Source organism: Myxine glutinosa, chromosome 7, assembly GCF_964187855.1.
Source record: "Myxine glutinosa chromosome 7, kmMyxGlut1.1, whole genome shotgun sequence".
Classification (NCBI taxonomy): Eukaryota; Metazoa; Chordata; class Myxini; order Myxiniformes; family Myxinidae; genus Myxine; species Myxine glutinosa.
In genome coordinates, this window is record NC_136267.1 from 46,294,655 (window position 1) to 46,321,249 (window position 26,595).

Genomic DNA, 26,595 nt, shown 5'->3' on the forward strand with positions numbered 1-26,595 from the left:
GGTTATTATTTTTACTTTTTCACTATACACACACACACACACACACACACACACACACACACACACACACACACACACACACACACACACACGCACACACACACACACCGTAGATAATGACAACAGTGAGCATTAAATGCAGACTTATTACACATTTATTTTTACATTTACCACAAAAATCAAATCAATCAGTTTGGAGGAAAATGGTCGAAACAGTAATGTGCTTGCACAAGCATCTCGCATCACCCTCCGAGTTCATAGTGAAAGGTCAAGGAGGTGTCTTTAAGTTGCTCGGTGATAAGCTGATCCAGTACCTCATTCTGTGCTGCTGTGAAGTGATGCTTCCAATCACCAACATGTCCTGATGGAACAAAGGACAGAGAAAACATTGACGATGATAGGGCAAAGTGGGAGTAAAGCAATGCTAATTTGCATGATCGGAGAGTGCTCCATTTCACATCAGCAATCCCAGTCTCATACTTGTACCTTTGCGCATAAACTGTGATGTGTCCATTCTCCAAATTACTTCCTTTAGGGTTGAGTAATTTGTCATTGGATTATCTCTCATGGTCTCAAATGTAGTGTTCCGCACCACTGTAGCAATCTTCTCTGGCGACAGCTTCCGACCAAGGAAAGAGGCTACACGGCCAGTCGCACGGGCCAAATCCTGCAACGTACAGCAGAGAGAAGTTCCAAGAATATTTTTGTGCACAGAGTATTGTGCATTGTTGGATTGTATTTACCCTCTGAGCTTCAGATAGTGGGCAGAAAAAAATGGAAACACCTGGGTAAATGATGGATACCAAGCAGTGGCTTCCACACAGGTGTGGCTCATGCGTAAATTAAGCAAATAACATCCCAGTATGCTTAGGGCCATGTATAAAAATGCTTCACAGACCTGGTTTCCTACAATTATGGTTAGCATGGCTGCAAGAAGACACCCCACCCCCCAATGCCTCCATCCACAGAGCACATGTGGTCACCCAATGATTTGATTGGCATGACTGATGTTATCCATATGTCATGGCCTTCTCAGTCACCAGATCCAATCCCAATCGAGCATTTATGGGATATTCTCAAACGACGCCCGAGATGGCATTTTCCACCTCACAAGTGTGAGTTGATCGACTTTCTTGTGGACGAATGGTGCCGCATCCCTTCTGCGGAATTCCAGACGCTGGTGGACACTTTTGAAATGGCTCAAAAAGGCCATGCTGTCCACCTGTAGTGGACCAATGGCCTATTAAGTGACTTTACATTGGTGTTTCCATTTTTTTTTGTCCACTACCTGTACATTCAAATTTTACAAATCACCTCCTTCATGTCCTCGTAGAATATGTAGAGGATATCAGCCTTTTCACGACGAGACCACCATTTCTTCATGTGGTCAAACCAAGAGCCCCATAACACTGTACAAAACAAAATGAGATTAAAACACGGTTTTATGGAATCTAAGCCCCATAGTAAATTTCCCGATATTATGGCCAGTGCCTTCCATTGCTTTTACCCATACCCATAATCACTTTGGTCTTTTTACTGTGAATTAAGAACAACAGGTCTTCATAACCTTTAAATTACAATTCCGTGGTGTTAGTTGTCATCACTATTCACGAATGCAAGTTACTAGTTGTCTCCTCTGACTCCCTCACCAACCTTTTCACCCCTCTGCCCCACCTCAGTTCTATCAGAGTAAACATATTCATGTTTTGTTTCCTTCCTTCATATGCAGGGAAAGGATCAGCTGTCCCAGATTATTTTGGCCACCCCTAAAAGAGCTGCAATGCCGAGAGCTCCATGGCCTCGCAATCTGTTACAACCTATCTTGAGCACATTAAACTGGCCACTAGCTTGGCCTTATCTTTAAAGCAAAGCCCATTTTGAGCTCATCACATTATAGAAGACATGAGTCCTTCTTAAAAGCAAGAACTCGTTTTGAAAAGCTCATGTCCAAACCACTTTACTTTTCCCATATATACCAGTCCACATTTGGTTGAGAAAATTCATTATTGCTGTAGTCGAGGAATAGTAGGCAAAGTTAATCGTTTCTATCATCAAAGCCAAGTTGGAGAATACCAAAAAATTTATTCCATTAAAAAAGTCCCAATATCCAGTAAACTGAAAGTGAAGTCTCTTTCCGACAGTATAATGCCTATTAAACAAACCAAACACAGATATCACCAATATTTTCTCTCCGCTAGATAATCATCTCACCCTCTCCAGCCATGGACTTTTGCAGAAACTGCTCCCAGGTACCAGGTTCGGGCAAAAAGAATGACATACGATGGAAATGGTAATTGGAAACAATGACATCCTTGATGTTCCGAGCGACATAGATCATCTGAAAAACAAGGTTTAGTAGACTAATCAACAGCACTTCCTTGTTTGTATGCAGCACAAGGTTGCGGGATAGCATTATTGGTTGAGGGTGAGGCTGTGCAGCTGATGCAATGCCCTCTGCTGATTAGGACAGGAATTTGGAAGCATACCATGGGATATCTAACGTCCCCAGCAACAAATCCTGGAACATGGGACACCCATTTAATGTCCATCCAAGGGACGGCACACACATTGATGAATCACTACCTGTGAAACACCAGGATGACAGTTTACAACTGGGTCGGAATTCAAATCCAGGCTAGATAGTTTCGAGGTGAGTGTGCATACTTCTTGGCCATCCTGTTAACCCATCAATAGCACGCAGGTTGATGCAAGCGTTACCTTGCATTTCTGCTTCCAGAAGGATTGTGGCAGGAGGTCAGCATGAAGGTGAGTTTTAATAACTCGAGGAGAGGCCATTCCTTCAATGACCTCCACACCTGAAAACCACAACAAACAGAAGTCAGACTTAAATCAGAGGTCAAAATACAAAAGCATGTTATGAAAATGGGATAATTTCATAACGTATTGTAAATAAGAGACTCATTTGTGCTGTAGGTATGACTGTAGTTTGTGTAAGAAAGTCATAGATAAGCTTTTGGACCTTTGGGAGCAATTTGTTTTTAAGTTGCTGTCGGCATTTTATGCACATTACCCAAGGATATAACTTTCCCTCAAACATTGACAACCAAGTCGACAAGCTATATTCCCATTCATGCTAAGTCACCCCATTGGTGTTAAGGTTGTGTCACAACCAGGAAGGTCTCATTGGTCTAAGAGGAAAAAAAATCAAAAGTGGTTTGGACATTGAATGGAGAAAACTAGAATGGCACTCGGTAGATAGCATACCTCAAGCTGAACAGTTTACATTTTGTATCCGACTGATAGGCCAGATCTGGATCCGGACCTCAACCAAAATCGAATCTGCTTGTTCTTGTCATCTAATCTACTCATCCACCAAGTTTTGTCCGAATCCGGTCATAACTGTTAGTTAACATATAGTTTTGGCCCTATTTATCAATGGTGAAGAATCCGTTTTTTAATTCTAGTATCCAGATTCGGAGAGAGGGGGCTGAAAAACTCACTGAGAAGGATGAGACATGGAGTGATTAACAAAAACAAATTGCAAAGAAACAATTGTTGGGACCCCAATCATATTTTTGTTGATGAGGGGAGGAAGCAATCAGCGAAGAGTACATGAAGCAGACAATCTCGCTGGCTGGATGCATCCAGCGTGCTCAGCCAGTCTCCTTGTTGCAGCGCTAATGCAACAAGGCGGTGGGAGACGTCTCTGGACACGATCAACATCCTCTTGACTCTAGAGCAAGGACACAGCATTTCAGCCTCAGACATTTTCTGGCAAGGGAGAGGGCTGCTTTCCTCTGCCCCTTCATTTCTAAGCTCGCCTCCCCAATCTCTCCATCTCTTTACCCCCATCCCCACCCATGTGAAAGTAATAGGCCGGGAGATTCAGCTTCATTAACCACATTTAGAGGCCATTATCCCCCGCAAAGCGGGGGTTGGCCTTTTTCGGGGACCATGGTTGTTGTTGTTTTTTTGGTCCCCTTTTTGAAGCAATGTTTTACGGCCGGATGCCCTTCCTGCCGCCAACCCTTTTTGTCGCCTTTTACGACAAGCAGGGAATTACCAGTGAACTGGTACTCAATTAGCCGACCTCGGAAGGATGACAGGCTGAGTCAACCCCCCTGGCGTTAATTCAGCGATCGACCGGGATTCAAACCCAGGATCCTGGGATCCTAAGCTGGCACCCTAGCCGCTAGCCCAACACCAGGGTTCCTGCCTCATTGCAGGAGATAATAACCTCATGGTTTCCATAGCATTAAGCTGAGCAAGACAAGCCTGCTGGTCCAAAGTGGAGGGCAGTACTTTACAATTCTGTGAATGAAGACCTTGTAAATAGATAAAAGTTCAGGTGTGCACAGGAAAGACTCACAAAGGAGGATGCCCAGTCGGTGACTGACTTTGGAGGCAAACTTGGATATGTAATTTGTGCAAGAAAGATCATGGCTGATGGTGAGGCCCAAAAGTTTGAGTTACCAAACTTCAAAAGGTTTTTTTAAAGGAAGTAGATGGGAATGTTCACCAGACAGAGAAACAGTGAGTATGTCAGAATTGAAAGACATATGCCAAGTGTTTGAACATCCTTTGATTTTAGCAAGATCTGAAGAGAGGTAAGAGGCTGCAGGTGCCTTCCTGAGGGATAAGGGATGTCACATGGCAGAGGGTGCAGTCATCTGCAAATAGATAAAAGGGATTTTCCATACTCAGAGATCGTTGATGAAGATTAGGAATAGGAATAGGACTGGGACCAGAACACTGCCTTGGGTCACTCCAGCCAGAACTTGGACCAGAACACTGCCAGGTCACTAACAAGGACAGGAGATGAAAGGATCCCGTTGAGAACCACGTGTTGGTTATGAGTGCAGGAAGTAAGCCATGAAAGGTGGTTGCCTTGGATGACATAGGCAGAGAGTTTGGAGAGCAAGATGGGGTGCCAGACAATATGCCCAAGATATGTTCAGAGAGATAGATAGCACTGACCTCATATCTGAGATTAAGATCCTCATCCTTTGTTGGGAGAGCCCGCTTGAAGTTTGCAAAAAAGCACCTAAAGGACTCTCAGACTGTGAGAAACAAGATTCTGTGGGCTTTCATGTGTCTTTCACTGAGGAGAGACTTCTGTCTAGCCACTCTGCCATAAAGCCCAGATCGGTGGAGTGTTGCAGTGATGGTTGTCCTTCTGGAAGTTTCTCCCATCTCCACACAGGATCTCTGGAGCACAGCCAGAGTGACCATTGGGTTCTTGGTCACCTCTATTACCAAGGCCCTTCTCCCTCGATTGCTCAGTTTGGCCGGGTGGCCAGCTCTAGGAAGAGTCCTGGTTGTTCCAAACTTCTTCCATTTAAGAATTATGGAGGCCACTGTGCTCTTGGGAACCTTCAATGCAGCAGAGATTTTTTTGTAGGCTTCCCCAGGTCTGTGCCTCGGCACAATCCTGTCTCTGAGCTCTGCAGGCAGTTCCTTCGACCTCATGGCTTGGTTTTTGCTCTGATATGCATTGAAAGCTGTGAGACCTTATATAGACAGGTGTGTGCCTTTCCAAATCATGTCCAATCAATTGAATTTACCACAGGTGGACTCCAATCAAGGTGTAGAAACATCTCAAAGATGTTCAAGAGAAATGGGAGGCACCTGAGCTAAATTTCAAGTGTCATAACAAAGGGTCTGAATACTTATGTCAATGTGATATTTCAGTTTTTTATTTTTTATAAATTTACAAAACTTTCTAAAATCCTGTTTTCTCTTTGTCATTATAGGGTATTGAGTGTAGATTGATGAGGGAAAAAATTAATTTAAACGATTTCAGCATAAAGCTGCAACATAACAAAATGTGAAAAAAGTGAAGGGGTCTGAATACTTTCTGAATGCACTGTACCTGGCCTCATCGGGACTGTGGGTTCGAACCAAAGGCGTGTGTTCTCTCAAACTGGTAGTCATTGATAAGTTGTATGCCGATGTTAAACTCACAGTAATGCCTGATTTATGTGCTGATGTGCTGCTGGGTCATGACTTCTTGCCCAGACACGGATGTCTGGAAATGCGTTTTGGGGAAGGGGAAAACACACTCTCGGTATGCGGCCTAGCCGAGATGGCTATAGACCCCCCGGCTCTGTTCCCTAGCCTAACTGCCGATTGTAGACCTCTAACCGTGAAGTCGCGGAGGTATACTCGCGCCGATGCCCTATATATCGAAGAAGAGACTAAGTGTATGCTCTGAGAGGGCATTATCGAGCTGAGTAGATCCCCGTGGAGAGCACAGGTACTTGTAGTGCACACTGAAAATCATATAAAAAGGTTAGTCGTCGATTACACTCAGACTATAAACAGATTTATGCAATTAGATGCGTATGTTCTTGCGCAGAAGAATATAATAATATATACAACCCTAACCCTGCTGAAAATAGACGACCTAGTCAGAGAAGTGGTTAAGTATAGGGTCTTCAGTACCTTGGACCTCAAATCCGCTTATCATCAGATACCGATCAGAGTCGGATGGGGCCTATACCGGGTTCCAATCCGGACAATGGTTGTATCAATTTCGTCGAATTCCGTTTGGGGTTAGGAACGGGGTGGCATGTTTTAAACGCGCAATAGATGACATTTTGGTTAAAGATAAATTAAAAGACATTTTCGTTTACGTGGATAACTTGACGATCTGCGGACATAACCTGGAGGGGCACACCGCTAACTTGAAACGATTCTTGGAGGTGGCGCGTCATTACAATCTGACCTTCAATGAGAAGAAGTGCCACTATGCTACCAAAACAATCGATCTCCTGGGGTACACAGTGACCGGCAGTGAGATAAAACCTGACGCCGAGCAACTTCGGCCTCTGCTAGAAATGGCGGCACCGTGCGATCGAGCGTCCCTGAGGCGGAGCCTCGGGCTTTTCGCACATTACTCGAGGTGGGTCCAAGGTTACTCGAAGAAAATAAGGCCTTTGGTGGATTGCAAAGCTTTCCCTCTGACACAGGATGCCCAGGATGCCTTTCAACTTCTGAAGGAGGATATCACGGGGGCCTGCGTGACTTCTATTGATGACAACATTCCATTTCTCGTCGAGACAGACGCCTCCGACTGTGCAATCGCAGCCACCCTCACCCAAGGGGGGTAAGTCTGTGGCGTTCTTCTCCAGGACTCTGACCTCGAGCGAACGCAAACATTCTGCAATAGAAAAAGAAGCTTATGCAGTCGTGGAGTCAGACGGTGGCGCCACTTGCTGCTAGGCAGGAAATTTGATCTCCTGACTGACCAACAGTCCGTCACATTCATGTACGGCCATAAGCATCCTCAACGCATTTAAAATGAGAAAATATCACGATGGCGGGTCGAACTGGCTGACTACTGTTATGACAATCTATCGACCCGGGAGCAAAAATGTAGCCGCCGACGTGCTATCTCGCCCATCGGTTTGTGCCGGCATGACTTCGGAGTACCTGAAGCGCATTCATGACTCGTGCCATCCAGAGGTAACTTGCCTTGCTCATTTTGTGCGCTGCCGCAACTTACCCTTTTCGATTGAGGACGTCAGATGCCTATGTCGAAAGTGCTCGGTGTGCGTTGAGTTGAAGCCGCGGTTCTACAAGCCGCCAGTTGGGACTCTCATTCAAGCGAGTCAACCGTGGGAACGGCTAAGCATTGATTTTAAGGGTCCCTTACCCACGCAGAGCACACTACGTTATATGTTGACCGTGGTTGATGAGTACTCGCGTTTTCTGTTCGCGTTTCCATGCTCGGACATGACCTCTGCCACGGTCATTCGATGCCTGCGTCAGCTGTTTGTCATGTTCGGGTATCCGGGGTTCATGCATTCCGATTGTGGCGCTGCGTTTGTCTCAGGAGGTACGGACCTTCCTCGTTGGCCTGGGGATAGCGGAGGTACGGACCTACTTGTCTGAACTACTCCCTATCATCCTGAATGGAATGGCCAGGTGGAACGATTTAATGACGTGATCTTGAAGGCCGTGACGATGCGATTGCATACGCAGTCGATGGGGCTGCACCAATGGCCCCAGGCGGTGCCTGAAGCATTACACGCCCTTCATACGTTATTATGCATGGCCACGAATCAAACGCCGCACCAACGTTTGTTTCGCTTTCAGCGTCGCGGCGCCAGCGGGCGATCGCTGCCCGGATGGCTCGTAGACTTAGGCCCTGCATATCTGAAGCAGACGGTATGGCAGAGCAAGTACAAACCGACCGTATATTTGGTACACCTCCTGCAGGTGAATCCACAGTACGTGACCGTACGGGTGAAGGATGGCCATTTAACAACCGTGTCAGTCCAACATTTAGCGCCGTGCGAGAACGGCATGAGGATGAGGGGCCCCGTCATGCCATGGGCACCGCGGATCTGTCCGCCGAGGTTGTGGGGCTGTCCGTGCCGCCGAGAGCGCCTGGGCCGGATCGGGCCACGGGAGATGAAATGCCATGACAGATGGGGAATTCTGGGGAAGCACCTCCTGATTCGCCTTGTCCGACGGTTCCCGTGATCGAGCGCGGTCCGGTTAGCTACAGGACTCACGCCGGCCGAGAATGTCGCCGACCCCAACGTTTGGGATTGTGAAGAGCTGACTGGAATATGACATGATTGCTTTATATTTTATACGTTTATACTGTTAGTCTTGCGTGCTGGCTGAAACTTTAATGGTGGGTGAATGATATGAAACCATGGGTTGCATCTCCGTGCAGTGCCCTCCTCCCCGAACACATTACTGAAGATGCAGTTCCTGAATCGACCGCGCGTCCGTGGACGGCTAATAAAACTACCTGTAAGCGAGGAGGGATTTATTTCTGCTGTTGTGGCTCTCCAAGTTGGTAAGGACGATTATGACATGCCTATGTACTCGCATTGTCTTGTCATTGCCTCAGCATAAATGGAGGTTGTTTGGGAATGCTTGCTTATTAGTGCCTTATATTCTTTCCTATAGATGTGTTGCATTCGAGTGAATGAAAGGTCACCTTGGAGTCAGCTGTGGACATCTTTGATTTTCACCACAGTACCCGCTAGTACTCGGGCTTTTGCATATGGTAACATGAATCTGGGCATGTGATCCTCCTGCGGGATGTTCTGGGGCGACTGGCGACAGTGGTCTCTTAAAGACATTCCGTCCTCTCAGTTATATAGAGGCGTCGTCCGTCACAATATTTATAACAACTCTCACAGCTCCAATTAACCTTCCTCCCCCTCCAAACATGACTAATAGTAAATATCATCATTTTATAAGTTGATTTTAAACTTACCCTGTGCATTCACAAACCGTTCATATGACCTGCCCATTGCTTTTCAGAAGCAACCAAACCAGATATGGTGTCTCCATCTAACTATTTTAGATATGGTGTCTCCATCAGCCCAGCTTTCTCAGGTGTTTTTCCAAGTATTTTTTAGCTTCTGTTAGAAGCTAATGAGCCATTTTAGGTAACAATCCTTTCTGCACATGCACAATAGACATTCACATGCCCCGAAGAGAAGATCGTTTTTGAGGAGTTTCTGCGCACACATGTTGAGCATTCTGGGGTATATTCCATCATTTAAAAAGTCCCGTATTTTCAACAAACAAAAAAAATCTGTTGTGATTTCTCACAATTTTCAATCTGAAGAAAACGAAATAATGACTGAAGTTTGTTCAAAGTGCAACTTGTTCATAAAAACAATTACGTTTTATGCAAAGTACAACTTGCTATTAAATAAAATGAGCCTACAAAAAGAACATTTCACAAACTTAAACAAGAAACTTGGCGAGATCTTGGAGACGGCGGCAGGGATTTTCGAAGCTCCACACGGTCTCCACGTTTTTCGAAGTTAAGTCTGTTCACAATTGTATTTTGTCGAAACTGTATTTATCTTTCGGTGTGTGAAGTTATTGTGTGCAACTTTGGTTGTTTCTCGGTGTTTATCTTTCATAAATTGATCGTCTGTTTGCCGTGTCGCGAGCAAGGCCTTGTACAGTGTGCACTGTACAACCTTGAGGCTTTGTTTTTCTCTCAGTGGTCCGTCGTTTGTGATCCAATAACTTTCGTTCTCTGTATTCCCAGTCTTTTCACCCATAGCCTACTTCCTTGTGTAAATCTCAACTCAAAAAAAAAAAAAAAAAAAACATTTCCTTCTCTGTTCTCATTCGTTTATTCATTCTTATTCGTTCGTTCGTTCTTCGACCACGTGTTTCTCCCCCATTTCCCCAGATAGTTTTCACTCATTAACCTTCAATGTTTACACTTTCCCCTCAAGTTATGTATTCCGTCATATTTTATAACACCTTTTTCTTCTTCTTCTTTAAAAGGCTGCTTTCGACTTGCTCACCAAATCAATTCATCCCAAAAAAAATATCCATCTCCTATAGTGCCTTTGTTCTACATTCCCTAAACTCTCCTGCACTCCATCCTCCATCCAGCGTCCTTAAACGTATTTTTAACTCGAAGGTCACAAGAAACTCATTTTGTAATAAATGTTCGTTTCCCATAAATCGTACACTTTCAAAAATCCAATCTCACCCCTCCCCTCCAAATCTTCCCCATAACCCCTCCCCTCCAAATCTTCCCCATCACCCCTCCCCTCCAAATCTTCCCCATCACCCATCCCTTTCAAATCTCCCCCCTTGCCCCCTCCCTCCTAAACTACCCCCTCACCCCTCCCCGCCAAGACGCCCCTCACCCCTCCCCTCCTAGACTCCTGCCTCACCCCTCCCCTCCAAATCTCCCCCATATCCCATCCCTTTCAAATCCCTCCCCTTGTCCCTTCCCTCCCAAACTCCCCCCTCACCCCTCCCCTTCAAATCTCCCCACCCTCATTGCTTCTCAATTTCCCCCCGCTCACTCCCCCTCCTCAAAGCGTCCTCCCCGCTTCTTCCCCCTTCAAACTCTCACCTCCATCTCCCCCAACCTTCTGCCTCGCTCTTCCCCCTCCTCAAATAACACCTCATTGTGGCTCACCCAATCACCATCAAACCTTTTGTCCGCCCCATCCTTCCCTTTCTCCGAGCTATTCTGAAATCTCTGACACACCTTCAACAGCTCTCCCTACCTCTTCCACCTCTTCCACATCTTACCCTACCCCTCCTCCCCCCTGTTCTGTATCTGATGCTCCCCCTTCCTCTTCATTAACGGTATGGACCTCAAACATCCGGGGCCTTCGTTCAAACTTAACCGATCTCTCCATACAGGTTGCTTCTGTCAAACCAGACGTGATCTGCTTAACAGAAACTTTCCTCCTTTATGATGTCTCTGATTCCATAGTATCTCTCCCGGGCTACTCCCTCCTCCGGTATGATAGACCTGAGCCTCGTCCTGGAGGCGGGGTTGCTATCTTTATCAAAAACTCTCTTCCTCACTCGCCCTGCACTGCACTCTCTCCACCTCACCCCCAGGAATACCTCTGGCTACGGCTTCCCCTTCGCTCCCACCTCTTGTTCATATGTGTGTTGTACCGTCCACCAAACAGTGATGACTCCATCTACATCTCGCTGTCTGATGATATGGACCAACTTCTATCTACTCATCCCAACTCTCTCTTCCTCATATGTGGTGATTTCAACTGTCATCATGCCAGTTGGCTGGGTGTGGGTACCTCTCTCACCAGCCATGGCTCCTCAGCAAAGGACTTCTGCGACTCACTGGGACTGACACAATCTGTCAATTTCCCGACCCGGATCTCAGTCAACGGAACATCTTCTCTTCTGGACTTGGTTATGACTAACTTCCCTGAAAATGTCTGCTGCTCTTCTTCTGCTCCGATCGGAACATCTGATCATGTCCTTGTTAAAGTGGACATCTCTCTGACCATCCTCAGGGAGCCTGCTCAGCGTCGACGAGTCTGGCATTTCACTCAGGCCAACTGGCACGGTCTTCAAGCAGCCATCAATCATCTGGACTGGTCTCCCATCTCTACCACCTCTGACATCAACTCATCCTGGGAATTCTTCCAAAGTAAATTGCTCTCTCTCATGCACAGATTTATCCCATCTCGTCTTCAGTTGTCATACCCTTCCTCCCGTCCATGGTACACGGAATCTTGTGGTGAGGCTGTTGCCCAGAAACAACTTGCCTTCGTCTCCTGGAAAGCAAATCCAACGGAAGGAAATCTCATTTCCTTTCACAAAGCCCGAAACAAGTGTGTGTCCACCCTCAGGAGAGCCAGGAAACAATATCTCTCCGTTCTCAAGACCGAACTCTCTTATCTGTCTCCCTCTTCCAAATCCTGGTGGCGTCTGGTCAAATCCGTTTCTGGTGTTTGTTCCCCCTCCATCCCCTCCCTTACCTCAAACGGCTACACAGCTGACTCCGCACGTGAAAAAGCTGAATGCCTCAACTCTGTGTTTGCCTCTAAATCTTGTGTCCCAAACCCATCCCTCTCTGTACCCACCATACCCAGTCGTACCCTGCTGCTCCTGGACTCCGTGTCCTTTCCTCCTGACAAGGTGGAAAAGTTTCTGTCAACCCTCGACTCTGATTCTGCAACTGGACCCGACGGCATCAGCCCACGGGTCCTAAAATCCTGCTCTGCTGCTCTATCTCACCCTCTCTCTGTTCTCTTCACCCTCTCTTTTGCTCAAGGTCAACTGCCATCTGCTTGGAAATCAGCCAACATCACCGCTTTGCACAAAAAAGGTGCAAAAACAGATCCTAGCAACTACAGACCAATCAGCCTTCTCCCAATTATCAGCAAAGTCATGGAATCCATCATTGCTTCTGATATGAAATCTTTCCTCTTCTCCAATGGCTTGATCTCTGATCATCAATTTGGTTTCAGACCAGGTCACTCTACTCTGGACATGCTGCTTCTGCTGTCTCAACAATGGATGGAGGTCCTCAATGCCAAACAGGAAATTAGAGCTGTCTCCCTCGACATATCACGTGCCTTCGACACGGTCTGGCACCCCGCTCTGCTCACCAAACTCTCCTCCTTTGGTATCCATGGAAATCTCCACGCATGGCTGGCGGACTTTCTCTCTAGTCGTCGTCAACGTGTGGCCCTGAATGGGTTTCTCTCATCTCCTCTTCCTGTTCAGGCTGGAGTTCCCCAAGGCAGTGTTCTGGGCCCCGTGCTTTTTCTGGTCTTCATCAATGATCTCTCTGACTCTCTCGAAAATCCTCTCTATCTCTTTGCTGATGACTCCACTCTCTGCCGCTCCATTCCTCTTCCCTCAGATCGGCAGTCTGCTGCCTCCTCACTCTCTGAAGACCTGGACAAAATCACAGACTGGTCAAACAAGTGGAACATGTCTTTCAATCCTGACAAATCTCACACTCTTACTATGTCTCTCCGAAAAGATCGACTGGACAACCCTCCCATCTACTTTCTCAACAATCCTCTCCAAGAAGTTCTGTCGCTCAAGATTTTGGGTCTCACTATCTGCCATGATCTTTCTTGGGAAAACCACATTTCCAAGCTGGCCTCCAAAGCCAGTCGCTGACTGGGCATCCTCCGTCGTGCGAAGTCCTTCCTCGGCACACCTGAGCTCCTCACCACATACAAGGCTTTCATCCGCAGCTCAATGGAATACTGTTCTCCCCTATGGGCCGGTGCTCCTGCCTCACACCTAGCTCGGCTTCACGCTGTTGAAACCAAAGCTTTCAGAATAATTGGAATCTCCCGCGATGAAGCTATCTCTGAGGGCCTTTCACTCACTCACCGCAGGCAGATAGGTGGTCTTTCTGTCTTCTACCGACTCCTCTCCGGCCTTGCACCCCCAGCTCTCTCTGTGCTCTGTCCCCCAAATATTCCTACAGGTCGCACAAGATCTGCCAGCAACCCTCTGATGGTTAAACTGCCGAAATCTCGGCTCTCCGCTCACCTTCACTCTTTCATTCCTCTTTTCTCCCGCCTCTGGAACAAACTCCCTCACACCCTTCAATCCCACTCCTCCCTCCAGGTCTTTAAAACAGCTGTTCACCACCATCTCTTATCTTCCCCCATCCAAAACCTTGAACTTTTCTACCCCCGCTAATTCACCCCAGATCCACCTTGTTTGAAATTCCAACTTCTTTCCTGGAAGTCCTGGCAGTGTCCATATGTTTTATACCTCTCCCACTGCCCCCTTCCCACGCCCCCCCCCCCCCCAAAGCCCTCGCCCTCTCTCAGATCTCTCGATGTCTCCATGTCTCTCGGTCCCTGCTCTCAAATGTTGTGTTTGTGTCCTTCCCCCTCTCTCCCCATCTTGTCTACCGCTCCCTATGTTATATGTTTTATGTGTCGGTTTGTCTTTCTGTGTGATTAATGTTCGCTCTTTCACGAGCCTCGATATTGTATACAAAAAAAAAAAGAAAAAAAAAAAAAAAAAAAAAAAAAAAAAAAGAAAAAAAAAAAGAAAGAGCAATCGGTGATTGCAGACCCTCACCCAGATGTGTTTTTAGTGGTTTTTAAGGGTTTTGTGTTAAAATAAATATGGCGTTCGAACCACGTGACCAATGACGTCATCATTATTTTTGTTTTCTCTACAAATTCATCCCTAGATGGCAAGAAATTTCATCTTGATCGGATGAAGATTTGTACTTGTCGAATTGTGATGTCATAATGGAGGAACCGATAAACATCATCACCAACATATGTTATTCCCCATGGAGAGTTATTTACAATTAGCCATGTCTCAATTTTTTCTATTCAGCGCTTTCGGAGATATAGAGGTGCAAAATTTTTCGGTTTTTCCAAGATGGCGGCCAGACCACGTGACCGATGACATCATTAACATATTTTATTCCCCATGGAGAGTTCTTTACAATGAGCCATGTCTCAATTCTTTCTGTTCAGCACTTTGAGATATAGTGGTGCAAAATTGCCATTTTTCCAAGATGGCGGCCGAACCACGTGACATTACGTCATCAATTGGACACAGTCTCTTCCAGGGCAAGCCAAATACGTGTGCAAATTTTGGCGATTCTACGTGCAACGGTGTAGACATAGTGCTGCAAACAGAGACAGACAGACAAACGAACAGATCAACATACTTGCCGGAATCTTTTCCGGCAAGTAACAGACAGACAGACAAACAAACCGATCAACATACTTGCCGGAATCTTTTCCGGCAAGTAACAAACATACAGAATGAAACACTCAGAGCGACACTTGGCAAAACAGAACAAAGTAGAATAGCACTCAGTAGAGCATCCTTTTGACCTCAAAAATAATTAGTGATTGAATTCAGTGACCTGATATGCAAATAGTCTTCAAAGTTTAAGTTAATTGGATGAAAATTGACAATTTTAGAAATTTGGTCTATGTTGACCTCAAAAATAGTTGGTGGTTGGTTTCACTAAGCTATGAAAATCCTTTTCAAATTTCAAGTCAATCGGACAAAAATTGAGGATTTTAGAAATTTGAAAAAATTGGTTGACCTTTGGCCGATGTTGACCTTATGTCCTATGTTGATCTCAAAAATAGTTGGTAGTTGATTTCAGTTCGCTCATATGTAAATCCTATTCAAATTTCAAGTGAATCGGATGAAAATTGAGGATTTTAGAAATTTGGAATTGTTGACATTGGCCAATGCTGATCTCAAAAATAGTTGGTGGTTGAATTCAGTTAGCTGATATGAAAATTATATTCAAATTTCAAGTCAATCGATGAAAATTGAGGATTTTAGAGATTTGAAAAAAAGTGGTTGACCTTTGGCCTATGTTGACCTTTTTGCCTACGTTGATCTCAAAAATAGTTGGTGGTTGCATTCAATTCGCTGATATGAAAATTCCATTCAAATTCCAAGTCAATCGGTTGAAAATTGAGGATTTTAGAAATTTGACAAAGATGGTGACCTTTGGCCCATGTTGACCTTTTGACCCCAAAAACAATAGGCTTCTTGCTTATGACCAACTAACATTTGGTGAAGTTTCGTGAAGATCAGTTGGAAATTGTGACCTGTAGGCGACTGACACATACAGACAGACAGACAAACAGACTGAATAACGCACAGGACCAACCAATATACTTGAAAAATCTTCGATTTTCACAAGTAACAAACAGACAAACATACATGCAGAATGAAACACTCAGAGTGATACTTGTCAAAACAAAATAAAGTAGAATGGCACTCAGTAGAGCATCCTTTTGACCTCAAAAATAATGTGGTTGAATTCAGTGACCTGATATGCAAATAGTCTTCAAAGTTTAAGTTAATCGGATGAAAATTGACAATTTTAGAAATTTGGCCTATGTTGACCTTTTGGCCTATGTTGACCTCAAAAATAGTTGGTGGTTGGTTTCACTAAGCTGATATGAAAATCCTTTTCAAATTTCAAGTCAATCGGATAAAATTGAGGATTTCAGAAATTTGAAAAAGATTGGTTGATCTTTGGTCGATGTTGACCTTATGTCCTATGTTGATCTCAAAAATAGTTGGTGCTTGAATTCAGTTAGGTGATATGAAAATTATATTCAAATTTCAAGTCAATCGATGAAAATTGAGGATTTTAGAGATTTGAAAAAAAAGTGGTTGACCTTTGGCCTATGTTGACCTTTTTGCCTATGTTGATCTCAAAAATAGTTGGTGGTTGCATTCAATTCGCTGATATGAAAATTCCATTCAAATTCCAAGTCAATCGGATGAAAATTGAGGATTTTAGAAATTTTAAATTGTTGTTGACCTTTGGCCTGTGTTGACCTTTTTGCCTATGTTGATCTCAAAAATAGTTTGTGGTTGAATTCATTTAACCGATATGTAAATCCTATTCACATTTCAAGTCAATAGGATGAAAATTGAGGATTTTAGAAATTTGAAAAAAAGTGGTTGGCCTTTGGCCTATGTTGACCTTTTGACCTCAAATATATATAGGATTTTGTCGGACCACAAACTCTACCGTTTGGTGAAGTTTCGTGAATATTGGTTTAAAATTGTGACCTGTGGGCAAGTATAAGTGAGCGGACAGACAAACACACACAAACCGGAGTGATGAACATACTTGACCAAAAAAAAAAGGTTTTTTTTTCCAAGTAACAAACGCACAAACACACAAACCGGAGTGATCAACAAACTTGTAAAAAAAATATATATATATATATATATTTGCCAAGTAATAACGCACAAGACCAACCAATATACTTGAAAAATCTTCGATTTCCGCAAGTAACAAGGCCTCAAATGCAATACCCTTTCCGCTGGCGAGGGTAATTAAGCAAACAATGGTCTTGTGGAACACAGATTGCTTTGGTTCAAGCGAAACTACTGCAGATACTTTTGCCAATAATAATTATACTTTTGTTCAACCAACCCAGTGGAGGAGGTGGAGGAAAGGAAAGCTCAAGAAACGGTATACGCTTGTAGATGGGAGCCCGTTGGCATTTCTCCATGTCCCCATCATTCTGGATCTGGTCCACGAGTTCCTGCATCCATGTGGTACCTACACAGAAGAGATCTGTAGTTAGCTTCCTCGTCACATCGCCTGTATTATCAAAATTCTCAGTACCACAGATGTTAAAGTAAGTCGGTACACTGGACTGCATCACGAAAGTGCATAAAATTTCAAACACCAGGCTAAACACCAGGGTAACAATTTGTTGTTGGGTCGGGGTTCGAACCCATGCTGGACAACTCAAGTGGGTGCACAAACATCTAGGCTATCCTGCTTGGTACTTTTTTCTCTACCAAGCTGCGTCAATCCACTCCAATAATCGTCTCATCTTAAAACCAACTCTCCTCCCTATTATTTACTTACTAATCTTAGTCTAGTAGGAAGAGGGGGGGTATCATGCACCCCCCGGAAATATACTTCGAATCAGTGTTACTAGATTGGAAAAATTGTGTGGAAAATGATGAGCTATGTTAAAAAGTTGTCAAAATGTCCCACGTATTATTTTTATGCAAATTAGTGCCGCCATTATCGAAAAATCTAGTTTCACTATATCTCAGGCAATATTGCAGATAACTGAACAAATAAGGTGTCTAGACCCATGTTTTGAGGGTCAAAGATCATAATAAAACTATTCTTAAAGTGATCACATGTGTCTGTGTCATGCTAGTATGCAAATTAGTGCCGCCATTACAAAATAATCACATTTTTACCAATTAAGAGACTCCAGTATTGCAGATAACTGAATAAATAAGGTGTCTAGACCCATGCTTTGAGGGTCAAAGATCATAATAAAACTATTCCTGAAGTGGCCACATGTATCTCTAGCATGCTATTATGCAAATTAGTCCTGCCATTACTGCCATTTCCTATTTTCGTAAATGTATTCAATACCTCCGTTAATAGTTCTGCATCTTCGTCGATGCCAACTGATGTTGCTGGATATTCAACATCCAAACCAACAAGGTAAGAAGTTAACTCAGCTACACGCACACACATGTGGATGTCAGTTTCTGCATGGAATCAGAAACAAGCAGCATCACAGCTGAGCTCGCTAGCACCATGTTAGATATAGCTAGCCTCTTAAAATCTACGTAGGTTTCTTGCTTAATTGTTGTTATCATTGCTGGTATCACTAAAACATTTGTTAGTGCCAAACATTAGCTACACACACATGTGGACATCAGTTTCTGCATGGAATCAGAAACAAGCAGCATCACAGCTGAGCTCGCTAGCACCATTTTAGATATAGCTAGCCTCTTAAAATCTACGTAGGTTTCTTGCTTAATTGTTGTTATCATTGCTGGTATCACTAAAACATTTGTTAGTGCCAAACATTAGCTACACACACATGTGGACATCAGTTTCTGCATGGAATCAGAAACAAGCAGCATCACAGCTGAGCTCGCTAGCACCATGTTAGATATAGCTAGCCTCTTAAAATCTACGTAGGTTTCTTGCTTAATTGTTGTTATCATTGCTGGTATCACTAAAACATTTGTTAGCATCAAACATTAGGCTACTGTAGAACATGATGGTTGCATTCAGAACATCTGTTATCAGATTGAGGAGTCCAGATTTCATAACAGGGCGCCTTTAACATTAATGGTGATTTCTCATTCATTTCTCTAACAGTGGTGGTAGAAGTAGACATTAAGTCGGCATGCCCAAAATAAAACGGAGTGTAGATCCTGCAGCCCACAAATGCTCTCCACCTGCATGCATCCTTCATGTGCCATCCATGTCTGATCATGGTCATTTTACACTCCTCACTAAAATCAAAGGAACTGCTACAGAAAAACTACAACAGCTTCAGAAGATCCGGAATCGACGTCTCCACCAATCACATGAGTCCCCATATCGTATGCAATCAGTGTGTGACCAGATCCCGACAACTCTCCCCGATGACTTGGAAAGTGTTGGGTATCACCGCAACTGTTATCAGCGCTTTACTGGCAACCTTCAGCTTCTGGGAGATGGTACAGAACCAGAACCATCAACCTCACAGCGGCATCACTCCCCTCGTAAATCAGGGGGTTCTGCTGGACCCATCTTCCCGCCAGAGTGCATTTTCTGTGACAAAGTAGAGATCAAAGATGGTCATCACAAAACTGAGAGACCTGTATACTTCACATCTTATAAGAACAAAAAAATGCATGGGAGCAAATTGAATCACGGGCTGAGAAAATGGGTCTAGTTCGACTTCATAGACAGGTGAAAAGCAAAGACCTCTTTGCTTGTGAGGCCAAACACCATCCATCATGCTTTAAATCTTTCCGCACAGCATTCAGTAACTACGAGCGCGGGACTTGCAGAGCCGAAGGAGCAAAATATACCGAGGAGGCTTGCATGTCAGCCGCCCATGAAAATGCATTCGTCTCGGTACTGAAACACATTCAAACTCAGGTCGTCCAACAAAATGAGGTCCTACAGCTATCTTCCTTGCGCTTGCTCTATATCGAAGAACTTAAATCGAATGGGTACGAAAACTCAAAGTATCGCTCCGAGAAACTACTGAAACGCCTACAGAATGACCCAATCAAGGAGCATATGCACTTCATGAAGGTTGATCATGACAAAGCTGATGCCATTTCTTTCTGGCTTGTGTACAGTTCAAATATCACCGTTTCCAATGCTCTTGCACGAGCTTACACTCCGGAAGCACAGATAAGTACCAAAACGTTGCTCTCCTACTTCGTCAGAATATTCTACAGGCTTTCAAAGAGTCCAAAGACCAACCCTAGCCGCCAACAGCTGACGACATGGAGCTCACTCCTGAAAATATCCTACCCCCAGACCCTGTCCGGTTCCTCAGCACGGTTATGGCTATCAAGGAAGACATGGAGACTGAAAAGATGAAGCGTCTGGTATTCTCCATTGGGCAAGACCTGTGCCGTGCAGTGTCAGAGGGAAAATGGAAGTTACCAAAACACATTCTACTCTGTGTCAGGCACTTGTTCCGAAGCAGGGAGTTCACCATGATATAACACAGGCTTGGCCACTCTGAAAGCTACGATTTTGGCTTAGAGTTGGAAACTGCCCTGGTCATATGGTCAAGGTCCTGGATGAAGTCTCAACCTATCGGACACCCCAAATTGTGACAGGAGAGGACAACCTCGTATTCCACTGCGAGTGGGACAACTTGAACAAAACCACTACCAATGTGCACGGCAGCAACATTGTCAACAGTGCTGGGGGAATCATGGTGCAGGACGTCAAGCCTGGGTTCGAGAGCAACAAGGTCCGAATGCTGCCTATCATTGACAAGTTGCAACAGCGTAGCCTGAAAGTCGACACACCAGAAACTCTCCCACCCTTGCACTTCACTCGCGTTGGCCCAAAGTTTCCTGATGGCTCATCATTCACACCGCCTGCAGAGAATGACGTAGTCTATGCTACTAAGATGCAAGAGTACTACATCTGGCTCTTCAGCAGGTGATTGTCTGTGATTTTTGTCTAGATCTAAAATTGGTTGTGACTGAAGTGCAATGCCCCTTTGTGTTTCAGGTTGAGGTGCGTGAGCTCCCCACAATCTACAGCAACCAGGAAGAGACTGATACAAGGGTGGTACTGTACCTCCATCATGCTGCTGCCCTCGGATACAAGAATGCTGTGGTCAGAACACCTGACAGATATCTTCATGATTCTTCTCTACCATGCTCATGCCATCAAGCTGACTGTATACCTGGTTACGGGGTCAGGGAAACATCGACAACTTCTCAACCTCTCTGAGCTTGCAGAATCCCTGGGAGAAGACTACTGCGCCACTCTTCTTGGGTTCTTTGTGTTCAGCGGAGAAGACTGTACCAGTGCCTTCAAAGGGAAGGGGAAGGTGGGGCCCTTGAAAAAGCTGGAGAAGAACCCAGGTTTCACAAGGCGTTTAGTCAACTCTGTGACTACTGGACTCTCAAGCCTGAGGTGCTGAGGCAGTTGGAGCAATTCACCTGTCTGATGGATGGACAGAGTCGTGAGTCTTCAGTGGACGTCGTCCGTGCCAAGTTGCTACACAAAATGGTTGGGGAAGACAAGAAACTCACTTCCAAGTCTAAAGTCGACCTGGCTCGACTTCCTCCATGCCAATCTGCTCTGAAGCCGCACGTCCAATGTGTGAACCACCGTGTCACCTTGTACAAGCAAGCTGATGAAGCTATTCTGGAAAAGCCAAAACCCTATGATGAGGGGCAGGGATGGATGAGGACTGATGAAGGAGTGTTGAAACTAGTATGGTCCTGCGGTCCTGTCCTACCAACCTCGCTAGTTGATCTCCTGGACACTGGAGAGCGTGAACAGGAAGAGGAGGAGGACGAGGAAGGAGAGTACGAATTGGACTCTGACGATTTCATTGAAAACGATGATGAGTGATTCATAGTGGAGAAGCATTTACCTGACTGTTTATCTGGAATGGGAAAGAGAAGAATTCTATTATGATGTTTGACCCTTGTACTACAAAATAAATAAGCATTGGTTAAAAACACAACATCTGTCTAGACACCTTATTTGTTCAGTTATCTGCAATATTTCCTGAGATATAGTGAAACTAGATTTTTCGATAATGGCGGCACTAATTTGCATAAAAATGATACGTGGGACATTTTGACAACTTTTTAACATAGCTCATCATTTTCTACACAATTTTTCCAATCGAGAAACACTGATTAGAAGTACATTTCTGGGGGGTGCATGATACCCCCCTCTTCCTACTAGACTATACCTCTTCCATTTTATTCGTCTGAAACTACCCCTCCATCCCATCCCAATTCCATTTTAGACAATCAAGATATTAAGTATCTAAAAATGGTGACACTTGCGTCCACCAATTCTCCTCTCCCTGCCCCCACCTTCCACCCTCATTTCTGCTTTCTAAAATCTACTTTCCTTTTCTGTACCTCAGTAACTATCTTTCATTTTTCTCTCATGTCTTTTACCCCATCCTAATACAACTTTTCCCTCCTGTAAACATGTGGATGTTACAGTACCTATATTCAACTTCCAATAGTTGGAACCCATTTTAGACACAAAATAAAAATTCCATTCATCCATTTCTATACCTGATCTTGGGGTTTGTAGGATAGCCAAATGTGTGCACACTCACCTCCGTGTTGTCTGGCCTGGGATTAAATATTGGCCCAGCTATAAGCATTATATAGCACAGGCATGATGGGTCAAATGGCTGTGCTAAAGGTCCATGTAAATCCTGGTGTTTTGCATATAGGGTGAGGTATCAATGTGTGCGCTGCCCACATTGAAATACCGTTAAGCTGAAGGATCTGCCAGGACTCATTGGAGCAGGGTGCCAGACTGGCAAATACTCTAGCTAGGTCCAGGGTGACATTCCTGACCTCTTGTTTTCGATTTATGGCCTCGGGCTTTTGTTGAGAAAGAAACAGCATATCCAGTCAAATGATTAACAGGATCCAAACAGATGGTCAGGGATCAGACTCTCTATCTCTTTGCTGATGAAAATCCTCTCTATCTCTTTGCTGATGACTCTACTCTGTCGCTCCATTCTTCATCCCTCAGATCGGCAGTCTGCAGCCTCCTCACTCTCTGCAGACCTGGACAAAATCACAGACTGGGCATACAAGTGGAACATGTCTTTCAATCCTGACAAATCTCACACTCTTACGATGTCTCTCCGAAAAGACCGACTGAACAACCCTCCCATCCACTTTCTGAATAATCCTCTCCAAGAAGTTCTGTCACTCAAGCTTTTGGGTCTCACTATCTGCCATGATCTTTCCTGGGAAAACCACATTTCAAATCTGGCCTCCAAAGCCAGTCGCCGACTGGGCATTCTCCGTCGTGCGAAGTCCTTCCTTGGCACACCTGAGCTCCTCACCACATACAAGGCTTTCATCCGCAGCTCAATGGAATACTGCTCTCCCCTCTGGGCTGGTGCACCTGCCTCACACCTAGCTCGTCTTCACGCTGTTGAAACCAAAGCATTCAGAATCATTGGAATCTCCCGCGATGAAGCTAACTCCAAGGGCCTCTCACTCACTCACCGCAGGCAGGTTGGTGGTCTTTCCGTCTTCTACCGACTCCTCTCTGGCCTTGCCCCCCCAGCTCTCTCTGGGCTCTGTCCAGCAAATATTCCTACAGGTCGCACAAGATCTGCCTACAACCCTCATGGTTAAACTGCCAAAATCAAGACTCTCTGCTCACCTTCACTCCTTCATTCCTCTTTTCTCCCGCCTCTGGAACAAACTCCCTCACTCTCTTCAATCCCACTCCACCCTCCAGGTCTTTAAAACAGCTGTTCACCACCATCTCTTATCTTCCCCCATCCAAAACATTGATCTTTTCTATCCCCGCTAATTTCACCCCAATTCCACTTTTTTGAAATACCAACTTCTGTCCTGGAAGTCCTTGGTGTCCTTGTGTTTGATACTTCTGCCACCCCACCTCCCCCCAAGCCCTCTCCCTCCCACACATCTCCCTGCTCTTAAATGTTGAGTGCCCTCAAGTGTTTGTGCGCTTCCCCTTCTCTTGTCTTCCGCTCCCTCTTTTTATATATTTTGTTTGTCTGGTTGATTTGTTTGTGAAGTAAATGTCAGCTCTTTCACGAGCCTCGATTCAGTATCCCCCCCCCCCAAAAAAAGAAGTGTTTGAAAGAGATAAGACGTGACATTTGGCAGAAATTATTAATTCAATTAATTTATTTGTAATCGGAAGCAAGTTTACTGGTCTATATTTGAGAGAATACGTTTTGCACCATTGCTATGGGAGTGATGTTGGCAGTCTTCCAGGCAGACGAGAGGAGTAGGACAGTTTGAAGAATGCAGAAGAAGAAGTAGAAGAAAAGGAAGAGCAGCAGAGCAGATTTGAGTACCTGAGCATTGACAGGATTTTCTCCACCATTGCGGATGTGAAATATAGATTCGAGAAGGCAGTGGGTTCGAGGGGGTAAGATTTGTTGGGGAACACAAGATTTGGAGCCAAACACTGAGTTGAGACATTCTACCTTGTTACTTCATTGAAAACTTGGAAAGCAGTGTCTGTGATGACGTTCAGGATGCTGGCGATGGAGTCAGACCAATTGTGTTGCAGAAGTCGTGAGCTGCATTGCCGAGACTGGTAGTTGCAAATACAACATACAGCCAACTGGCAAGGTGATGGTGGAAGTCACCATAGATGAGGAACAGAGTTGGGATGGATGTTTAAGAGTTTATCCATAATCATTGAGATGGAGGGTATATATGGAGTCGTCATTGTTGAATAGACAGTACATACAAACAAACATTAGTTGGTTGCAACCAGACTAGGAAGACTAGAAAGACAACCAGACTATTCGGAAGAAAAAGGTCCAGCAGACTAGGAAGATTTATGGTGGACAATTGGCAGTGAGGAAGAGATTTTTTTTGTATACAAAGTGGAAGCTCGTGGAAGAGCAAGAACATAGAATGGATCAGGATGTAAGAGAACAAAAGGAACAGCAGAAAAAATAGGGGAAACAACAACATCAGGGTTGAGGGACAATGGAGGGAGACATGGGGAAGAATGAGGATTTAGGAGTTACACAGAGGTGGACAAGATGGATACAGCCACAAAATTCTCACAAAGGAAAAACTGGAAACTTGGAAAGAGGTGGGCGTTGGGAAGGTTACAAAGATAACTCGGAACCAAACAGAGTTATCATTGCTTAAAAGAGAGCAATAGTTATTGAGTTCTTGACAGAGAGCAACACCACCACCAGGATGGGGGTGGGGAGGCTTATCAATATAGAACAGAGAATAGCTATGCAGACACACGGATGAATCCAACACACATACGATATGTGAGAAGCATGTTTCTGTTCAACAACACTGGGGCGTTGCAGCAGTAACCTGGATGGAGAATGAATGATTGTTTTAAGGCCATTTTCCCTGCCAGAGCGGGGGTTAGCCTTGCGGGCCCCATGGCAATCATGGTTCCCTGTTTGAGGCAATGTTTTTATGGCCGGATGCCCTTCCTGACACCAACCTTTAGTCGCCTCTTAAGATGCGCAGGGATACGGTGTACCTATTCTAAACCGGGGTACACACCGGGATCATTCATCCCAGCAAGCTGGTACTCAATTTGCCGACCTCGGAAGGATGACAGGCTTTGTCAACCCCCCTGGTGTTAATTTAGCGATCGACCAGGATTCTAACTCAGGATCCGAGGATCCCAACCTGATCCCAACCTGAGGATCCCTGAACCCTAATCGCTAAGCCAACATCAGGCACCGGAGAGACCGGTGATATTCAATTTAAGCTCTCCCCATTGTCCCTTTAACACATCACGTGTGTTTGCAACCTCACACCCGACTTGTAATATGTTGCTATTAGCAGATCGTCTGGTCGGGCTTGAAATTCGGAAATCTTTTTCCAATTAATTATCTTTGGTTTCCGCTAACACAGGAAACCCATTCAAAGAACACAACTGCAAGCGATCCTGAGAGTGGTTTCCTGTCACAAAGACACAAGAACAATGTTATGAGAAAAAAAAAACAAGAATGCATAGCAAATCATAAATATCTACAAGTGTTTGTACGTTATCTTTCACAGATGAACCGTAGACCCACAGAAAAAAAAGGTAACCACCATGATGCCAATAACTGCATAGCTTTTCGATGTTCAATAAATCCCGAAATCACCGCCGGAGTTGCAGCTTTGGGGAGGATGGGGACTTGGGATTGGGAGAGGGCTTGCGGACTTGGTGTATGGCGGAGGAGGTTTGAAGACTTGGAAGAATAAAGGGTCAGAAAGGTGGGGTGGGAGGACATAGAGGGAGTTTGAGAACTTGGGATGGGGTTGGGGTTTGAATACAGTCCTTGGTTTTTTAAAACTTGCAGCTAGGAGGGTGAATGGGTTGAGAATGAAGTCACATTTTACTGTGCATGGAATTTCCACGAGTCCCACTCATTATGCTGCCAAAGGACATTCCTGGCAAACTCCCAAAATATTCCACACTTTATTGGGAACAAATTCCCTTACAACAGCCCGGTGCCCGGTGGAACTGGGTTATCTGCTGGCCATATCGCTCAATGGTGAAGAATTACTTAAAAAATTAAATATTTCTCATATCCGAATCCATAGTCCGCAGCAATTAACAAGAACTTTGCTCCATCATAAGATTTTGGAATCATAAAAACATTTACGATGAGTCAAGTAGCAGCGAGCGAAAGAGCAGATGGCATGAGATTATGGAGTTCTGCGTACATAATGTGAATACTGGACAGATAAAGCTGTGGACCTTGGGTAAATGTTATTGTCGCATTCATTATTTATAGTTTTTCTCGATTGCCAAGTCAATGTTAATGAAACCGTTGTTTAAAAAACCAAAATCTGCACAACAGAAACAGCATATTTTGCAAATCCATTGTTATTTTTTATTTTATT

General features: G+C 44.7%; 2 protein-coding genes across 4 annotated transcripts; one reads left to right on the forward strand and one right to left on the reverse strand.

The window, feature by feature from the left end:
* Positions 1-137: 137 nt before the first annotated feature.
* LOC137415502 (sulfotransferase 1C2-like) lies at positions 138-25,857 on the reverse strand. 3 transcript variants are annotated; one of them, XM_068101105.2, is made up of 7 exons: positions 25,798-25,857; positions 17,156-17,284; positions 2,719-2,816; positions 2,212-2,338; positions 1,315-1,409; positions 487-667; positions 138-361 (listed from the first exon to the last, which is right to left on the reverse strand). In XM_068101105.2, exons 2-7 carry the CDS (start codon positions 17,271-17,273, stop codon positions 243-245), a joined length of 738 nt encoding a protein of 245 aa, XP_067957206.2. In that variant the 5' UTR covers positions 17,274-17,284; positions 25,798-25,857; the 3' UTR covers positions 138-242. The 3 variants fall into 3 exon arrangements, with proteins under 3 accessions (XP_067957206.2, XP_067957205.2, XP_078637760.1); XM_068101104.2 differs by lacking the exon at positions 25,798-25,857 and adding an exon at positions 18,949-19,080; XM_078781634.1 differs by lacking the exon at positions 25,798-25,857 and having other exon boundaries at positions 17,156-17,467.
* Positions 8,061-21,710, forward strand: LOC144892932 (uncharacterized). The gene is made up of 2 exons (XM_078781636.1): positions 8,061-8,776; positions 20,741-21,710. Exons 1-2 carry the CDS (start codon positions 8,622-8,624, stop codon positions 21,156-21,158), a joined length of 573 nt encoding a protein of 190 aa, XP_078637762.1. The 5' UTR covers positions 8,061-8,621; the 3' UTR covers positions 21,159-21,710.
* Positions 25,858-26,595: the final 738 nt, after the last annotated feature.

What these genes read in the sequence shown, in the direction of transcription:
- LOC144892932 (XM_078781636.1), top strand. Translation starts at nt 8,622, where the DNA reads ATGAAACCATGGGTTGCATCTCCGTGCAGTGCCCTCCTCCCCGAACAC. An exon ending in TGTTGTGGCTCTCCAAGTTG is followed by an intron (nt 8,777 to 20,740) that starts GTAAGGACGATT and finishes TTTGTGTTTCAG; the next exon opens with GTTGAGGTGCGTGAGCTCCC.
- LOC137415502 (XM_078781634.1), bottom strand. Translation starts at nt 17,387, where the DNA reads ATGCAGTCCAGTGTACCGACTTACTTTAACATCTGTGGTACTGAGAAT. An exon ending in TCCTCCACCTCCTCCACTGG is followed by an intron (nt 2,817 to 17,155) that starts GTTGGTTGAACA and finishes TGTGGTTTTCAG; the next exon opens with GTGTGGAGGTCATTGAAGGA. An exon ending in AAAGTCCATGGCTGGAGAGG is followed by an intron (nt 1,410 to 2,211) that starts GTGAGATGATTA and finishes TGTTTTGTACAG; the next exon opens with TGTTATGGGGCTCTTGGTTT.